General features: G+C 43.6%; 1 protein-coding gene across 2 annotated transcripts in view; it reads left to right on the top strand.

Annotated features, from left to right (window-relative positions):
• The window catches only part of LOC126522038 (uncharacterized), a 66,133-nt gene that overhangs the window by 34,140 nt on the left and 17,606 nt on the right, over positions 1 to 14,387 (top strand). Inside the window, exons 10-14 of one of the 2 annotated variants that reach the window (XM_055066223.1) lie at positions 60 to 230; positions 4,780 to 4,870; positions 9,897 to 10,980; positions 12,127 to 12,322; positions 12,398 to 12,530. In XM_055066223.1, the coding sequence (XP_054922198.1) occupies positions 60 to 230; positions 4,780 to 4,870; positions 9,897 to 10,980; positions 12,127 to 12,322; positions 12,398 to 12,530 (1,675 nt within the window). Of the gene's footprint in view, positions 1 to 59; positions 231 to 4,779; positions 4,871 to 9,896; positions 10,981 to 12,126; positions 12,531 to 14,387 lie in introns of both variants that reach the window. The other variant, XM_050170815.2, reaches the window with a different exon arrangement.

Here is a 14,387-nt window from a genome sequence, read left to right as displayed (position 1 = left end):
ATGCAAGTGTGCATTATATGTGTGAAATGCAGCAACCTTTCCTCTCCTTATTTGTGCAGGCCCTGCTTGATGAGTTGGTGCACAACTTCCCATTCGTAACAAAGTTGGCAGAGAACATAAACCAGGCTGTGGTTGGCCCAGACGGTACCTGCAGTGAAGGAACAGATTCCCGATTGGAGCCCATCCCTGAAGAAGGTCCTGTTGACACTGGAGACATGCTGACCTCACAGGTGATTTAGTAGCACTAGGTTCAATTGCCCGTTGTGGATGTGATGCTATGGCAATGCCATTAAGAGGAAGCTTTAGCTCGGGTGGTCCTATCTAAATACATGTAAAAGGAGAATTCGTTTTTCTTGCCACCCGCTGCACCAGATTTGACGAGGTTTGTTGCATTTAAAAGAAATACTTAAAATCTAGTGACTGTCCGTTTAGAATTTTTGAGTTAGGTCGTCAATCTTTTATTAAAAATTGGCAAATATCGAAAATTTTCAGAAAACTAAACTATCAAGTTTACAACTCTGTAACTCAATAATGAAAAGAGGTAATACAATTCTGTGGGTTGCATATAATAGTGCATCTAAAGCTGACAAAATTGATATGTCACATACGAATGTCAAAAAATTTGGTAGTATGAAAATACACTGTGCTTATGCAGAACCCTTGTAGCCAACGTGACAAATTCACGTAAGATGTAAAATCACACATAGAATTTGTCCGCTTTGAATGATCTAACGGATGCCATTTACAGAACCGCGATATCTGTTCTTGATGCAGAGCTATGAATTTGTAAACTTCGTGCTTCTATTTCTTTCAAACGGTCAAATATTTGAAAATTTTTAAAACAAAATTCAAGCCCCAAATCTAAATTCTGCTTCCAACAGTCACTAGAATTTAACTTTCTCTCTCAAATGCAACAAGTTTCATTGAAATTGGTCCAGGGTTTATCTCAGAAAAACGTTTTTGCATTTTACATGTATTTGAATAGGCCACGTCGGAGTTGGGCCCGAGCTAAAGCTTCCTCTTAAGGCTCTAATGCATTTTGGTGTAGTGCATTGCAGCACTTTGATATACAATTGCCAACAAATTTTTCTGACCTGCTTGATCATGCAGCACTGCCATATTCAAGAACCAATGTATAATGGCGACCAAAATTTTGCATGCTGTATGGCTCATTCAATTTTTGAGAAATGATCTGCGTGCACGTCACAAACATACTGGTTGTGAGCCAGTCGGGGTCATTCAGGTTGCCCATACGCATACTCATGTTCATGAAGCATTTTCATGGCCCTCAAAATGCTGCATGACTGCTACTATGAGATTTTCATCATCTCTGCACCAAACTGGGAACTTTTGTCACTGGATCCTGATGAAGCAGTGCTGGTTATGTCTAAGAGCATAGGCCGTATGGCCGTAATAAAAATTTATCACCAGCTAACAAGTTGGTGGGTGGCAAGCTGTAGTGGCATTTTTGTTGTCAATATGTTCATATCAGTAGGCCTCTTCAGCAGTCGGGCATGAGATCATGCGCATTAGCTAAACTGGCTGCCGTAGAAGTGCTGATAGGGTCTGTGGGCAAACACCTAGCAAGATTGTGCCTAATATAAACATGTGCGTAGGCAAAAACTTCAAACTCGATTTGCGTAACACAGCCTAAATTGACAGCATTGTGCAGTCACTTGTGCATACCTGCACTTTGTGACGACATGCGACACACTTTGGGCTGTGCAATGGATGAATGTAAAATGTCCTAGGACCTTGATCTTCATGCTGCTTCAAGTAGACGTTATTTAAACGAAGCACAACACAGAGCAAAATTAACTAAGTAAATTTTCATTGCTGCTGGTATCATAAAAGGCAGTGACAATTATTTTACCGCTTCAGTTCATTTTTCCAAGCTAGCCAATTATTTGGAAGTTATTTGTGGTCCCTTCCAAAAAATAATTTCAGAAAAGCACTTCAAAAAATTTTTATTTCTGGGTAGATTTTGATGAAACTTGCTGAGTTTATCTATGTCACTGTGCTAACTTACGGTATACATTGTTTTTTGTGTAACTAGCTTGCAGATGAGCTATTTAAACTATATATAGGGTGTAATAGAGTCACACACAAACAAAAAATGATGTTGAATTACCAGAGTTTGCAGTGCTATAAGAATGAAGGCTCTATCTAGACTGACTTAAGCCGAAGTTATAGCATGTCAATTTTTTTAAAATAAGAACCCATATTAAGAACACCCAGGACAAATTGTTACTTTTTGAAAATTTCTGCAATAATGTTTGCTCATGTTATAGGTCTACTGCACTCTTTGTCTACCTTTCTGCCAGAAAATTATTATTGTTATAGGAATAGTAGAACCAGAGAGATCATCACTCCAAAAATGTGACACCATCAGAAATGCTCTTTTGAGAAAACAAGAAAAATCATTTCGTGACATGTCCATAGTAAATATATCAAAGGCTAAATCAGTCAAGTATGATACAGGAATCCAATCAAGTAAAGATAAATACTCATCACCATCCTGGTTCAAAGGAACGCAAAAAGATATTTGGGCCAATTTTTGGCTCCAAAGAGCAGTGTCTCCCCTTGATGCTGTGCTTGCTCTTGGCCCAGTTATGCATCAATAAGGTTAAACAATTAAAAATAAATGTTGAGTACCTAGATCTAAAATCTATTCCAAACTGTCTAGAATATGGCATTTTCTTTCATCTGCAATATATTTCATTGAAATCAGTCCAGCAGTTGTCAAGTGAAAGTGTTTCATTGTTCCACATGCATTCGAACAGGGAAGGCCCAAACTGCGACTCTCTTACGACTGCTTATACATACATTCATGGAACAGTTTTCTTGTATACACACTCCTCCATACCTCTATTGAAGACATGAAGGAAAGCCATAGCGCTGAAGGTAACATTACCTGTTTATAAACTAATGGTCAGCCTTACTGCCTTACTGTTAGGCCTTACTATCCAAGTCAATAAGTGACAAGCACAGAAATTGAGGTAGCCGTGCATGTACAATGCCACATGTAGCTTTACATGATTAATATATAGTGTCAGGAGATTAAAAGACCTACAGCAAACTTCTGCTAATTCGACTCTGGATAATTCGATTTTTCAGTTAATTCAGTACCGATCGAACGTTCCGGCCGTCACTCATGCATTTCTATGGGCCTAAACTTTTTTTTATTTCGATCCTAAAATTGGCCTTCATCGGATAATTTGATCTTTGCCAGTCAGCATGCATGCGCCTGACCCCTATGGTGACCACAATAGTGAACCCTTTAGTGGACAGTGTCAGTCTCAGCAGAGCTGAGGGGACAGTGAATTCATTGAACGCACGTTATCACCATCGAAAATGCCCGTTTTCAATCCACCTTAGGAAGGTTTTCAAGCAGTAACCGTAGCTCGCAATGTCCGATTACGGCATTTACCCGACTCTAACATAACCTCTAAATTTCTTAGATTTCGTACATTTTCTTTCCTTTTCTTTTTTCCAAGAAAAATCGGGCTGAATGTACAAAACACAAAATACGCAATAGAGACCTTTAGAATAGGGGCCCCAAAAGTTCGGTGCCTCAAAGAGCTTTGCAGGTGTTGGTGTTGGGGCACGCAGGAGTGAAGAGTTTTAGAATAGGGCTTTGTGTTTGTGGATGGCGTCTTGCGCTTGCAGTGCGATTACGGCATCAAAGAAAACATATTATAAATAATTAGATAAAATATACCATTTTATGATAAGAATAGCAGTTTTGACATTTGTGTTTCTGCATTTAATTACAATTTAGAGGTCATTATATTAGCAGCAAGCAATTGACTGCGCTTAGTTTTGAGTAGCCAACTTTACGTGCATTCGCCAGCCAAGTTAAGCCGTGTTAGGCCTACGAGCCATGAAATCGACAACCGAATTCGGAATCAGCGGCGTCTAATGAATCCATCTTCATAACACACGCTAGTTGAGAAAAAGCAATAACCGCAATCACTTCTAGCTTGCGAACTTCACGCATTACCGCGAGTCGAGCTCAGTTTGGTGCTAGGTTAGAGTCGTCTCTTCATTGGGTGCCGCCATGTTTGTTGATGCAAAGCTCTTGGGGCAGCTTTTGGGGCTCCCGCCAAATCAGTGAAGTAGCGTGCCCGACGCAAAACGCAAACGCTGTTTGCGTCTCGTGCATGCACAGCGGCTTCGATGCTACATCTTTGGGGCCCCCAAAATTCTAAACCCTCCAATACCTAAACTGCCTTCACAACATTCGTATGCTTTGCCGCATAACACGCATGTACTGCAGTAAAGCTGAATTTAAAAATAACGTGTGGCAAAGCTGACTTTTGGAAACTGATTGCCATTGTGCAACAATTTTTCTTGCTAAAGAATCCGGTGTATGTTAGGTTTCTGCCCTGTTTAGACACTTTAATGTAATTTCTACGTTAGTTTATTGCTTTGGACCCATCAAAACTGGGTGCGCTTTTGATTCTGGAGTGTGTTAGAATCGGGCAAATACTTCCAAATGAATTAGTGGTGCATTTTGGCATTTTTTCTGCATCCTGTTTAATTCGACCTGTCAGATAATTCGATCAATTTTATTTGATCCCATCAGAGTCAAATCAACGCAAGTCGACTGTATTGAGGTTCAATGTATAGCTTGTATTTTTTGGATTAAGGAAACCAGTTTTTGACAGATTGTACGTCACCCAGCTGAAGATGTGCAAACCTTAGTTTTGCTTATTTCTCTGACCTGACACACGCACCAGTGCCTTGTCATTCTACAGCTTATATTGCATTTTTCAGGACTCGACCATGCCGGACTCTCTAATCAAGGACATACTGCACAAGACAGAGAATGACCCTGTCTTTGAAGCAGCTCTGGCACAGATATGTGGTACGCCAATGTGTTTATTGTTGCAATCCACTAACAAACAACTCTTGAAGGACTACTAACATGACCATTTCGTCCCGCTTTTTCTGTTTAGGTGGCTGTTGACTCCATAATTACGATATGAAGCTTTAGTTTCTCGAGAACACTGAAAATAATTGATAGTTCCACGTCTCGTATGACCTACAGCATAGACCACTTATAATGTAGGTCGCCGAACTCATGAATTTCCGCACTATAAGTGGTACTGCACTATAACCACAACAACATTTTTCAGTGGTTGAAGCATATGCAAAACACATAGCGCAAGCAGTCATATGTGTCCAGGAAACGAAGCTTAGGACCAGGATGGGCGCTTGCTTTCATTGGTGAGGTCGTTAATCCATTTCCTAGTTCCACGCAGCTGCTGTGACACATTTCTGCACCAAACCACAACTTGGCATCCAAATCCCTACGAGATGGTGCTTGTTAGGCCTAGTCGACGGAGACGTTGGGCAGCATGCCGCCACAAAAAGCTCCCCCTGGAGGTATGTTTGTACCCATAGACGAATATTCGTCGATCTGACGCAAGATCACGTGCACAGGCTGCACTGATGGCAGCGCACATGAAGTGGGGTTCATAGACGATCAGCAGCCAGCTACCACGAATGCATATAGCAAAATGCTGTATGTGCACGTACTGGTAAAAACGTCAAAAGCTCGTGTGTGGACAACGTTCCGAACTGATACTAACGAATTTGCAGAACACAGTTAAACTGACGTCGCAGAGTTAAAGTCACATGCGTGATACCTTAATTTGGCGATGACGTGCCTTGCGATGGGCAAACACGGAACGCATTCACGGCTTTGACCAATTTTTCTCCCGGTGCTCGAGTTGTGAAAAACAACAAATTCATGTTACCATCAAAATTCATTTTCTCAGCTTGCCCAATAATTCAGACATTTTTGCGACCCCGTCAGTGTCCGAAAAGGTCAGTTGGCGACTGTATTTACTTTCTGCGCACAAGCTGATGAGCCAAAGAGCAACAATGTGCATGCATTCGGTACAGACAAGTGGCCAGAGCAAAAGGATTCTCCGTCACCTAGGCAACCTCCACACGCTGAGCAGCATGGTGCTGCCTTTCTTTTTTTTAGACCCCCGCCATTCCTTGCGTGTTCGCTCGCTCTGTGTCTCCTTCTCTTTCTCCGCATCGCCCTCGTCACTCTCTCCTTGGCACATCTCGTTGAGAGGTGTGCTCGTTTCCTCACTTGTCTGCAGGATTTGATATAACCGCATTTGATTGGTATTTCATTGCACAACTACACTATAACCAGTATGTGTATACATTGACTTCTATGGGAAGATAAACGGGAGTAAGAACAGACCGCATTATATCTCGTCCTGCACTATAAGCGGTTACATTAAATGTGGTTGAGCTGTATTCACAGTGTTTGCCAAGCACGTCATGGTTTCAGTTGTGGGAGAGGAGACTGCTCACATCACCGAAAGCAGAGGTGGAGGTCACAAGGGTATCACGAACAACTCGAGTGCACCAGTGAGCCCAGTGCAGTGCTTGAAGACCATGCGGCAAACATGTTGCCAAAAGCTGCCCGATTGGCCCTTCTAATTGCGCTTTTCTCTTGGAAACCCAGTTTCCGTCCAGTGCTCAACGGACTCGGGTTTCAGTGGAACAGTATAGTTTTTGCATACGCGTCAGTGGTGTTCAGTACTCAGTGGTGTTCAGTACCCCACATCAGGTTTCGTTCACGTAAATAACCTCCTTTTTGCATCCGAAGCTGTGCTGTGCTTGGAGCAGATTTTAGACTAGTCGCAATGAAATGTAACATAATTAATTATATGGTGCACTCTCGAGGAAGTGAGGCTCCATAGTATTATTGGGTTGACAGCTTCCCAATAAAAAAAAATGAGAATGACGCAAGTGTTTTGGGTGAGTACTCCTTCTAGAAGCCTGTTCCTTTACCACCGTGATTGAGTGGGTATGGCATTCAGGTGCTGAGCACGAGGTCATTGGTTTCATTTGCAGTGACATCAGCTGCAGTCATCATGCAGTGTGCTTTGAGTGCACATTAAACATCAGACGGCCTAAACTGATGCAGAGTCATTCACCACACTGTTTCTCAAGGTCTCTTTGTCAGTCAGGGAAGTTAAACTCTATCATGCAGTCAAACAGGCAGCCCAGTTAGTCGATGCAATCAATCATTCAATCGTAAATGTTGCAATGAACCCAGCGCATCCACAGGACACATAGGATCAAGCAATGAATATGCCTCTGCACCCGGCCTAAATTACTTTAATTGTCTCTAGACGCAGAGGGTATCTCTCAAGAAATGCTTTCTCACAGAAATTTTGTGTAAGCGCGTTATAATAACACAGGTACAAGTGGTTAAGCATTACCCTCCCCTCGAGTCATGGCGTTCTCCTTCAACTTTTACACCGTGCAGCCATTGCTATGTCCCACCTCTTCCAAGCGGTGATGCAAGTGCTTTCTACTTCCGGTTGATTTGAACCGAGCATGTTTCCGTGTCTCTCTCCTACGCAGTTTTTATTGTTAAGCCTAGGCTACATGGAGTGAAATTTAAAGCCGAACTGCACGTTGTGGATGCAGATGCTGCAGCACTCCACACAATATTTGCTGGCTTATTATTTTTTTGATGCCACATGAAGCCGTAAGAAGCAGATGCCACCACAGGCATTCACCACATTGCTGCGAGTGTATATACAGTGTACAAGTTACAAAGTGGCTGTTTCCGGTATTATCACGCTTGGACGATCGCCTCATAACATGAAAATATTTTATATGTACATTTTCGATTGTCTCTGTATATTGCGCTCGTAGGATATCTTTGCTGTCAATATGGAAAAGAAAGCACTGCCGCTAACTTGTCAATGTGGCAAAATGGGCTATTTAAAATGTTTTCACTACTCTAGAACGTAAAAAGAAAGGAAACGAAGCACAATTAAACCTTGTTACTACAAACATTACCTTAAACTTTTCAGATCAAAGAATTTTTCAGAAATTTCCTCCTGACTTATGGTTTCAATGTAAAATATTTCAGTACTACAAATTTCAGAATACTGAACTTTTCAGAAAAACTATTGTTATTCAGTTTCTGTGTCATGTTAACAATGCCTCAGTACTACAAACTAATACAGTAGAACCTCATTGATACATTCCAGTTACGTACGCTTTCCTGGAGCCAACGTTCGAAATCGAAAACTCAAAATATTACCCAATAAAGTTACGCTCATTTTTTACTGGTTCCTACATCGTATGATACATTTACCTGCCGCTAGGTCCTATGTAAACGATAAAATGTGAGAGGCGCACGCCATTGAGAACAGTATATAGCTTCCCGTCGCAGCAGCAGGAAACGGTGGCGCACATTCAGTTTCTCATTTTGGTACCAGCAAATCTCCGGGGCCATCGCACGTGGCATTCACAGATATCACCGCCAATCCTATTGCGATAAGCATCTTCGCCTATTTTTTTCACAGTGCGTGGTGCCGTCAGAAGCGTAGCACGCTTTTAATAGGCGATAACCGAAATGCGCTGCCGTTCCCTGCTGCAGAGTGCATTCGTATACGTTTTCCAGCCGCTAGATCCTATGTGAAGAAAAGGCACAAAGCGCACACAATCGAGAACGGTATATAGCCACCTGTCTCTCATGAAAACAACTGTGTGCAGTTTCTTATTCCAGTACCAGCATATCTCTGCATGGGCCGTCACAAGCCGCAATTCTCAGCTTCTGGCGCCAAACCTATTCGGATAAGCATCTTCACCTATTTGTTTTACAGCACGTGGTGCGTAGTGGCATTTATAGCGTACTGCATGCTTTTAGTAGGCGATAATCCAAACGTGCCACCGTTCCCTGCTGCAGGCTGTGCGATGCGGATATCACGGTTTGCTTCGCCAGCATCCAGCATCGCCCACCAGCTCGATTTTGTTTTGGTTTCCTGTTGCCCTCTTAAAACACCAGGCAATAGGAAAACAACAAAAAGTGTCTCGGGCCGCTGAAACACCACCAGCTCCACTCGCGTCGGCATCTCGTGCCGCAATGATCTGCACGACGCTTCACGTTACGTAAATGTCTTACGAATGAGGGTCTGCTGTATTCGGAAGTCTTGAGGATTCTTACACTTCCATATACCCTTCACGGCAGCCAAAACAGTAGGCTAGTGCACGATAAGGTGCAGAAAGCGGATGCCACCGCTCACAGGTTTGGAAAACCTCAGACAGCACTCGATAAAAAAAATGTAGGAGAGAATTTTTTTTATATATATCGCGGAGGCAACGACACATCGGGTTTCACGAGTCTATGCTCCACCCAGGCAAGTGTCGGCTAGCAACGAAGGAGCACCTCTTCCTTCTTTCGCCCTTCTTTCTGTGACCACTGTGGCCATACTAGCTATGCGTGCGGAGAAATGTACCTCTGTGCTCGCAGGGATGCCACACAGTTGCACTTTGCACTTTTTGGATGGTGTCATTTACGTGCACTTGCGCTTTGGAATAGTTCAGGTGTCCACCTCAAGCGAGACAGTTCTGGTGCCCACGGCAAGGAATGTGAAAAACAAACCGAACCCACAACCTTCGCATCGCACGCGAAATGCGAAGGTTGTGGGTTCGGTTCCCACCTGTGGCAAGTTGTTTTTTCATCCACTTTAATTTTCATTAATTTATCGTTACTTTATTTCATTTATTAAGCACAAGTAATTTCCCCTATGTTGTCCTTGGTGTCAGTGTTTGTTGGCTTCTCATGATATTGGTCGAAACATGTAAGGAGTGTGGACATTGAATTTCATATGCAGCCACTTGTTTTGAATCACAGTGCAAAGTCTGCCGTCATATAATTAGAGAAGCTTTATGTATTTATTTAACAGTCTTGCCATGGTTTCTTAATTTGCTGAAGATATCTCTGTCCATGGTAGTTTGACATCAAAAACATAGGCACAAAAATATGGCATTCCAGATAAACGAAAGAGAGCATTAAACAGATGCTTTCCTGTGTTCACTCTTTAACTCTGTCTTTGCAGACAAGCTTGACACAACAAACGAGGTTCACGGAGTACTGGTCACACCCTCCAAGAGCTGTTCAAAGTCACGTCAGCGAAAAGGAAACTGCAGTCCCAGGACACCATGCCACTCGCATCGGCCTCAGTCCCAGCCCACAACGCCACAACTAATGAGCTTGTTCACCTCACCGCACAAGTCGCCACTCAGGCACCTGCACAGGTCACCACACAGGTCACCACACAGGTCACCACACAGGTCGCCACACAAATCATCGCAGAAGTCATCGCAGAAGTCACCGCAGAAGTCACCGCAGAAGTTGCCGCACGTTTCACCACATGTGTCGCCACACGTGTCCCCACAGGTGTCCCCACAGGTGTCCCCTCAGGTGTCCCCACACATATCACCACATGCATCACCACAAGTGTCACCACACTCATCATCACAAGTGTCACCACACTCATCACCACACTCATCACCACACGCGTCACCACACGCATCACCACATGTGTTGTCACACAGGTCAACCCCGGCAACCCCACCAAGACGATCCCCAAGAATTAATGCTCAGAACAAGCGACGACAACAGTCTCCTCCCTCCGGAGCCACAACAGGCTCGATGGAAAGCACAGGAAACGTAGGAAGCACTCAGAACAAGATGCCACTGGCCATTCCTGCGAAACCTAAGACAACCCCACAGATGGCCAAGGTAGCACCAGTCAACAAGTGTACTAACAAAGCTCCAGCCGTGAGACGTCCAGCAGAACTGCCTTCTAAGCTGCCCTTGCCACCCTTGCCAACTTCCAAATCTCCTTTCAAGGTACCCCACGATGTGACAACCTACCGGGTGCCAGTGAGCTTGCCACTGAATTCATTTATGAAGGAGTCCTCAACATTGCTGCCTAAAGTTGTGCTGTCACCGCTTAAGCCCACTGTAAAATTAGTTTCAAAGGCCACTGAAAATGGACAGACGGTGTCTTGCATCTCCATTCCCGACCCACCGGCGTCATCTGACAGTCCCAGGTCCAAGCAGTGCATGACGCTGGCAGATGTCATTGATTCAGTGCTCTCACCAGAACGTCGACAGGCCCTCTGCCAAACTGAGAGGTCAGTTCCAGGTTGCTGAAGCTGATTTGTGGTGTATGCCTCGCATCCACTAATGAAATGCTTTTACGAGTTGTGAACTGCAGTGACAATAAAAGCCACAATTTGTTTCTTGTTGAAGCTGCAGACCTTGCGTCCAGAATGTTATTGAAATCATTTTGTTAATGACTTGTATACTACTAGGAATGACTTGGTATGTCATTGGTGGCAAGCAAGTAATGAGGGTCTTTTTGACTTATTGGATCTTGCCTTACGCACATGTCTTAGTAGGTAGGCTTTTGCTATAGACATCACTTGCTTGGAATGTGTTTCGTTTGCCTATTTGCGCTTGATTTCTTAGTTACAGTAACCATATCAAGTCAAGATACACTTCTTTCACAATTTCGGAGTTTCCCGCACATACCATGTCTAAGTCTAGCTTTGTACAGTGAAAGTCATCTCTCTGCATGCAGTACTTTTGGCATAGAGTGACCATTGACCTCTATCACCATATTTTGTGAGGCTCCTTCCAAGCTGGTACCTAGTACACAAACTTAAACTTAGTGTCATGCTGTATCGTTTGCATCCTCTTGATTCAAAACAGCTTCATTTGAAATCATTTCAAATGGATTGGGCACAGGCGACTCAAAGTTTGGAAGGAAGTTTGTTCTTAGGCCAACTGCATTGAAATATCAGATAACATAGACAGCCAAGTTGCAGACAGTATAGACATAGAACAGACTCCATGCACAAGGTTTTGCATTTAAATACAAGTGTTTGACCATTAAAAGCTTGGAAACCTAGTCATTTGTGATACTGTAACTCGAAAAATAAAGTAACATTACCGTTCATCAGAAGTGATGCAGAACTTGAAACATTGAGAAACAAGGCACTGCATGGGAATGACCTCTGAGATTGAGTGGGGCCCTTGGTGCCCTAAAAATTTCAGAGGTCATGATTTGGTATTTGCATCATATCTGCTAATCACCCTGGGCCCCGAGTTGCCTGCTTAGGTGCTATTTAAAGGCTATTATGCTGGAAAATTAGACAATTACCTGCCTGCGCAGCTTTGCCAATATTGCTTCAATAGTATGTGCTACTCATGTTTAGCTAAGGTGAACTTTCTTTGCCATTGGCCTTTAAGCAGTAATTTTTTTACTCTCTCCTCAGCGTTGCACCCCCACCACCGCTGCCTGCAGCTTCCAGCAACGCTCAGAGCTCTGTAGTCATTATGCCGGAGTGCGCCCAGGTCATGCTGTGCACCAACAATGGTGTCGCCTCTGACCTGCAGGCGCTTGCACCATCTTCAGTGCTGACCAGTGGGGCAGTGTCAGCCATTTCAAACATCATCTACCCAAACATGATGGTCAGCGGAATGCCATCGCTCGGCTCTTTCAACATTGTGGTGCCAACCACGGTCCCGATTTCTTCCAACTGCCAGTTCATAACCACACATGGCGGCATGACAACAGTTGTGGCACAGAGCAGCAGGCCTGTAGCGAAGAAACGACTGCCCTTGCTGCAGCCTAGGGAGCCCCTGCCTTCACAGCCTTCTCCACCAGCTGCTTTCAAACGTGAGGATCATTTCAAAGCCTTTTTTTTTATTCTTATTATGTTGTAGTCCGTATTACAGTTATTTGTACTGTAGAGTCAGGGTGCTTGTTTGAACTGTTGAAAGCAGTTCACATAACATGGACAGTTGGGAGCACTCCTGAAACACACTTGTTTATTTGCTTTGTTTCAATCTCTTTCAACATGTTGCTTTTGTGCGAGGGTGTCCTCACTTGTTTTATTGAAGCATGACCATAACTTAGGATAGGGCAAAAGGGACAGAACAAAGAATACAAGATGGGTGTTGAAAGAGAAAGCCAATACATATTGACAGGTGTCTTCGTACCAAGGAGCAGAGCACATTGTCATGTTCATCTATGGGAGAGAAACCAAAATGAGAAAAATTGGTGGTGCATTCGTAAGTACTGTATTTAAATGAAAGCAATATGGCATGGATACTTTGACAACCCAGAGATTAAAAGTAATATACAGTAGAACCTCAGCTGCTGCAGTTGGCAGCTACAGCCCTTGATCGTGCGCTACTCAAACCTTTTCTTGCTTACATGAGATTTAGTAGCCACAAAACATATCCTATGATCACAGTTTTGCAGTGTACTGAACGTCGGCACTGAAAAATTGTATTTTCCAGGAACGCATCAACTGGTAAAGAAATGCGCAACTTTATCAGGTCATTTTTTTGTGTTTCGATTGCGAGCATCGGCACCAGGAAATTCTACCCAACAGGATCATATTAACAAGGTTCTACTGTATTACAGTCGTAATACGAACCATAGCCGTGGGCTTGAAATACAATGTTTTAGCATAGAACAGCATAATGCACAAGCTGCTGCAGCGAATTGTAAGTGTGAAATGTAGTAATGAATTGCCTATAATTCTGCTACATATTGAATGTTCCAAAGGAACTGCGTAGTGCCACCTTGATGAGCCAGATGTGTGGTACCAGAATATGAGCAGTTTGCATCATCATCATCAGCCTATTTATGTCTGTTGTAGGATGAAGGCTTCTCCCAGCGATCTCAACTTGCTCCATCTTGCACCAGCTGATGCCGCCTTATGCCTGCAAATTTCTTCATTTCATCACACGACCTACTTTCTCTGTCGTCCCCAGTTACACTTTCGTGCTCTTGGCACCCATTCTGCAACATTAATAGACCGCCGGCTATACACCCTATTCATTACATTGCATGCCCAGCTCCATTCTCTTTTTCTCTTAATGTTAACTAGAACATCGGCTACCTCCATTTGCTCGCTAATCCACATTACTGTATTCCTGTCTCACAGGGCTCCTCACCAGGTCCCACAGCTAATTTTGGTTATATGCTATAAGTTGTTATGTGCTCTCTAGGGAGCGTTCTGCCACAAAAATTTTTCAAATCAGCTCAGTAATAGCCGAAATAGAAATATTTCAGTGTCTCGAACCCATGATTTCAGGAGGCAAGCTTCACTGCAAACATAGACGCTCTCTCCACTTGCCCCATGTAGCCTCCGCAAGCGAAATTCCTTCCTTGCGTTCTTCCATACCGGACCTCTAGGATCACGATGGCGGGGCTCGTGACGTATGCGTCACGGGCCCCGCCTTCATTTTTTTCTTTTCCCTTGCTATTTTGCGACGTGGTACACTTCCATTGATGGCATCGCGTGCGAGCTGTTGTGGTTGTCTCGTTTCACGCAGCACACGATTTTGCACGCTGTGCTCAAGGACACCCGACTAGTGGTATAAGTCTGTGCTACACGAATACTGACACAAGTAGATCACAAAGCATGATCCCGCACTGGAACATGATAGAAAATAACATAGTTTTGGTGTCTGTGCGTGCGACTGCACGAGGTGGTAACAAGCAGACAAAACGGAAGTACAT

This window comes from Dermacentor andersoni, chromosome 6 (assembly GCF_023375885.2).
Source record: "Dermacentor andersoni chromosome 6, qqDerAnde1_hic_scaffold, whole genome shotgun sequence".
In the NCBI taxonomy this organism is placed as follows: Eukaryota; Metazoa; Arthropoda; class Arachnida; order Ixodida; family Ixodidae; genus Dermacentor; species Dermacentor andersoni.
The sequence above is the reverse complement of the archived record's forward strand: the minus strand, read 5'-3'. Positions and strand labels throughout refer to the sequence as shown.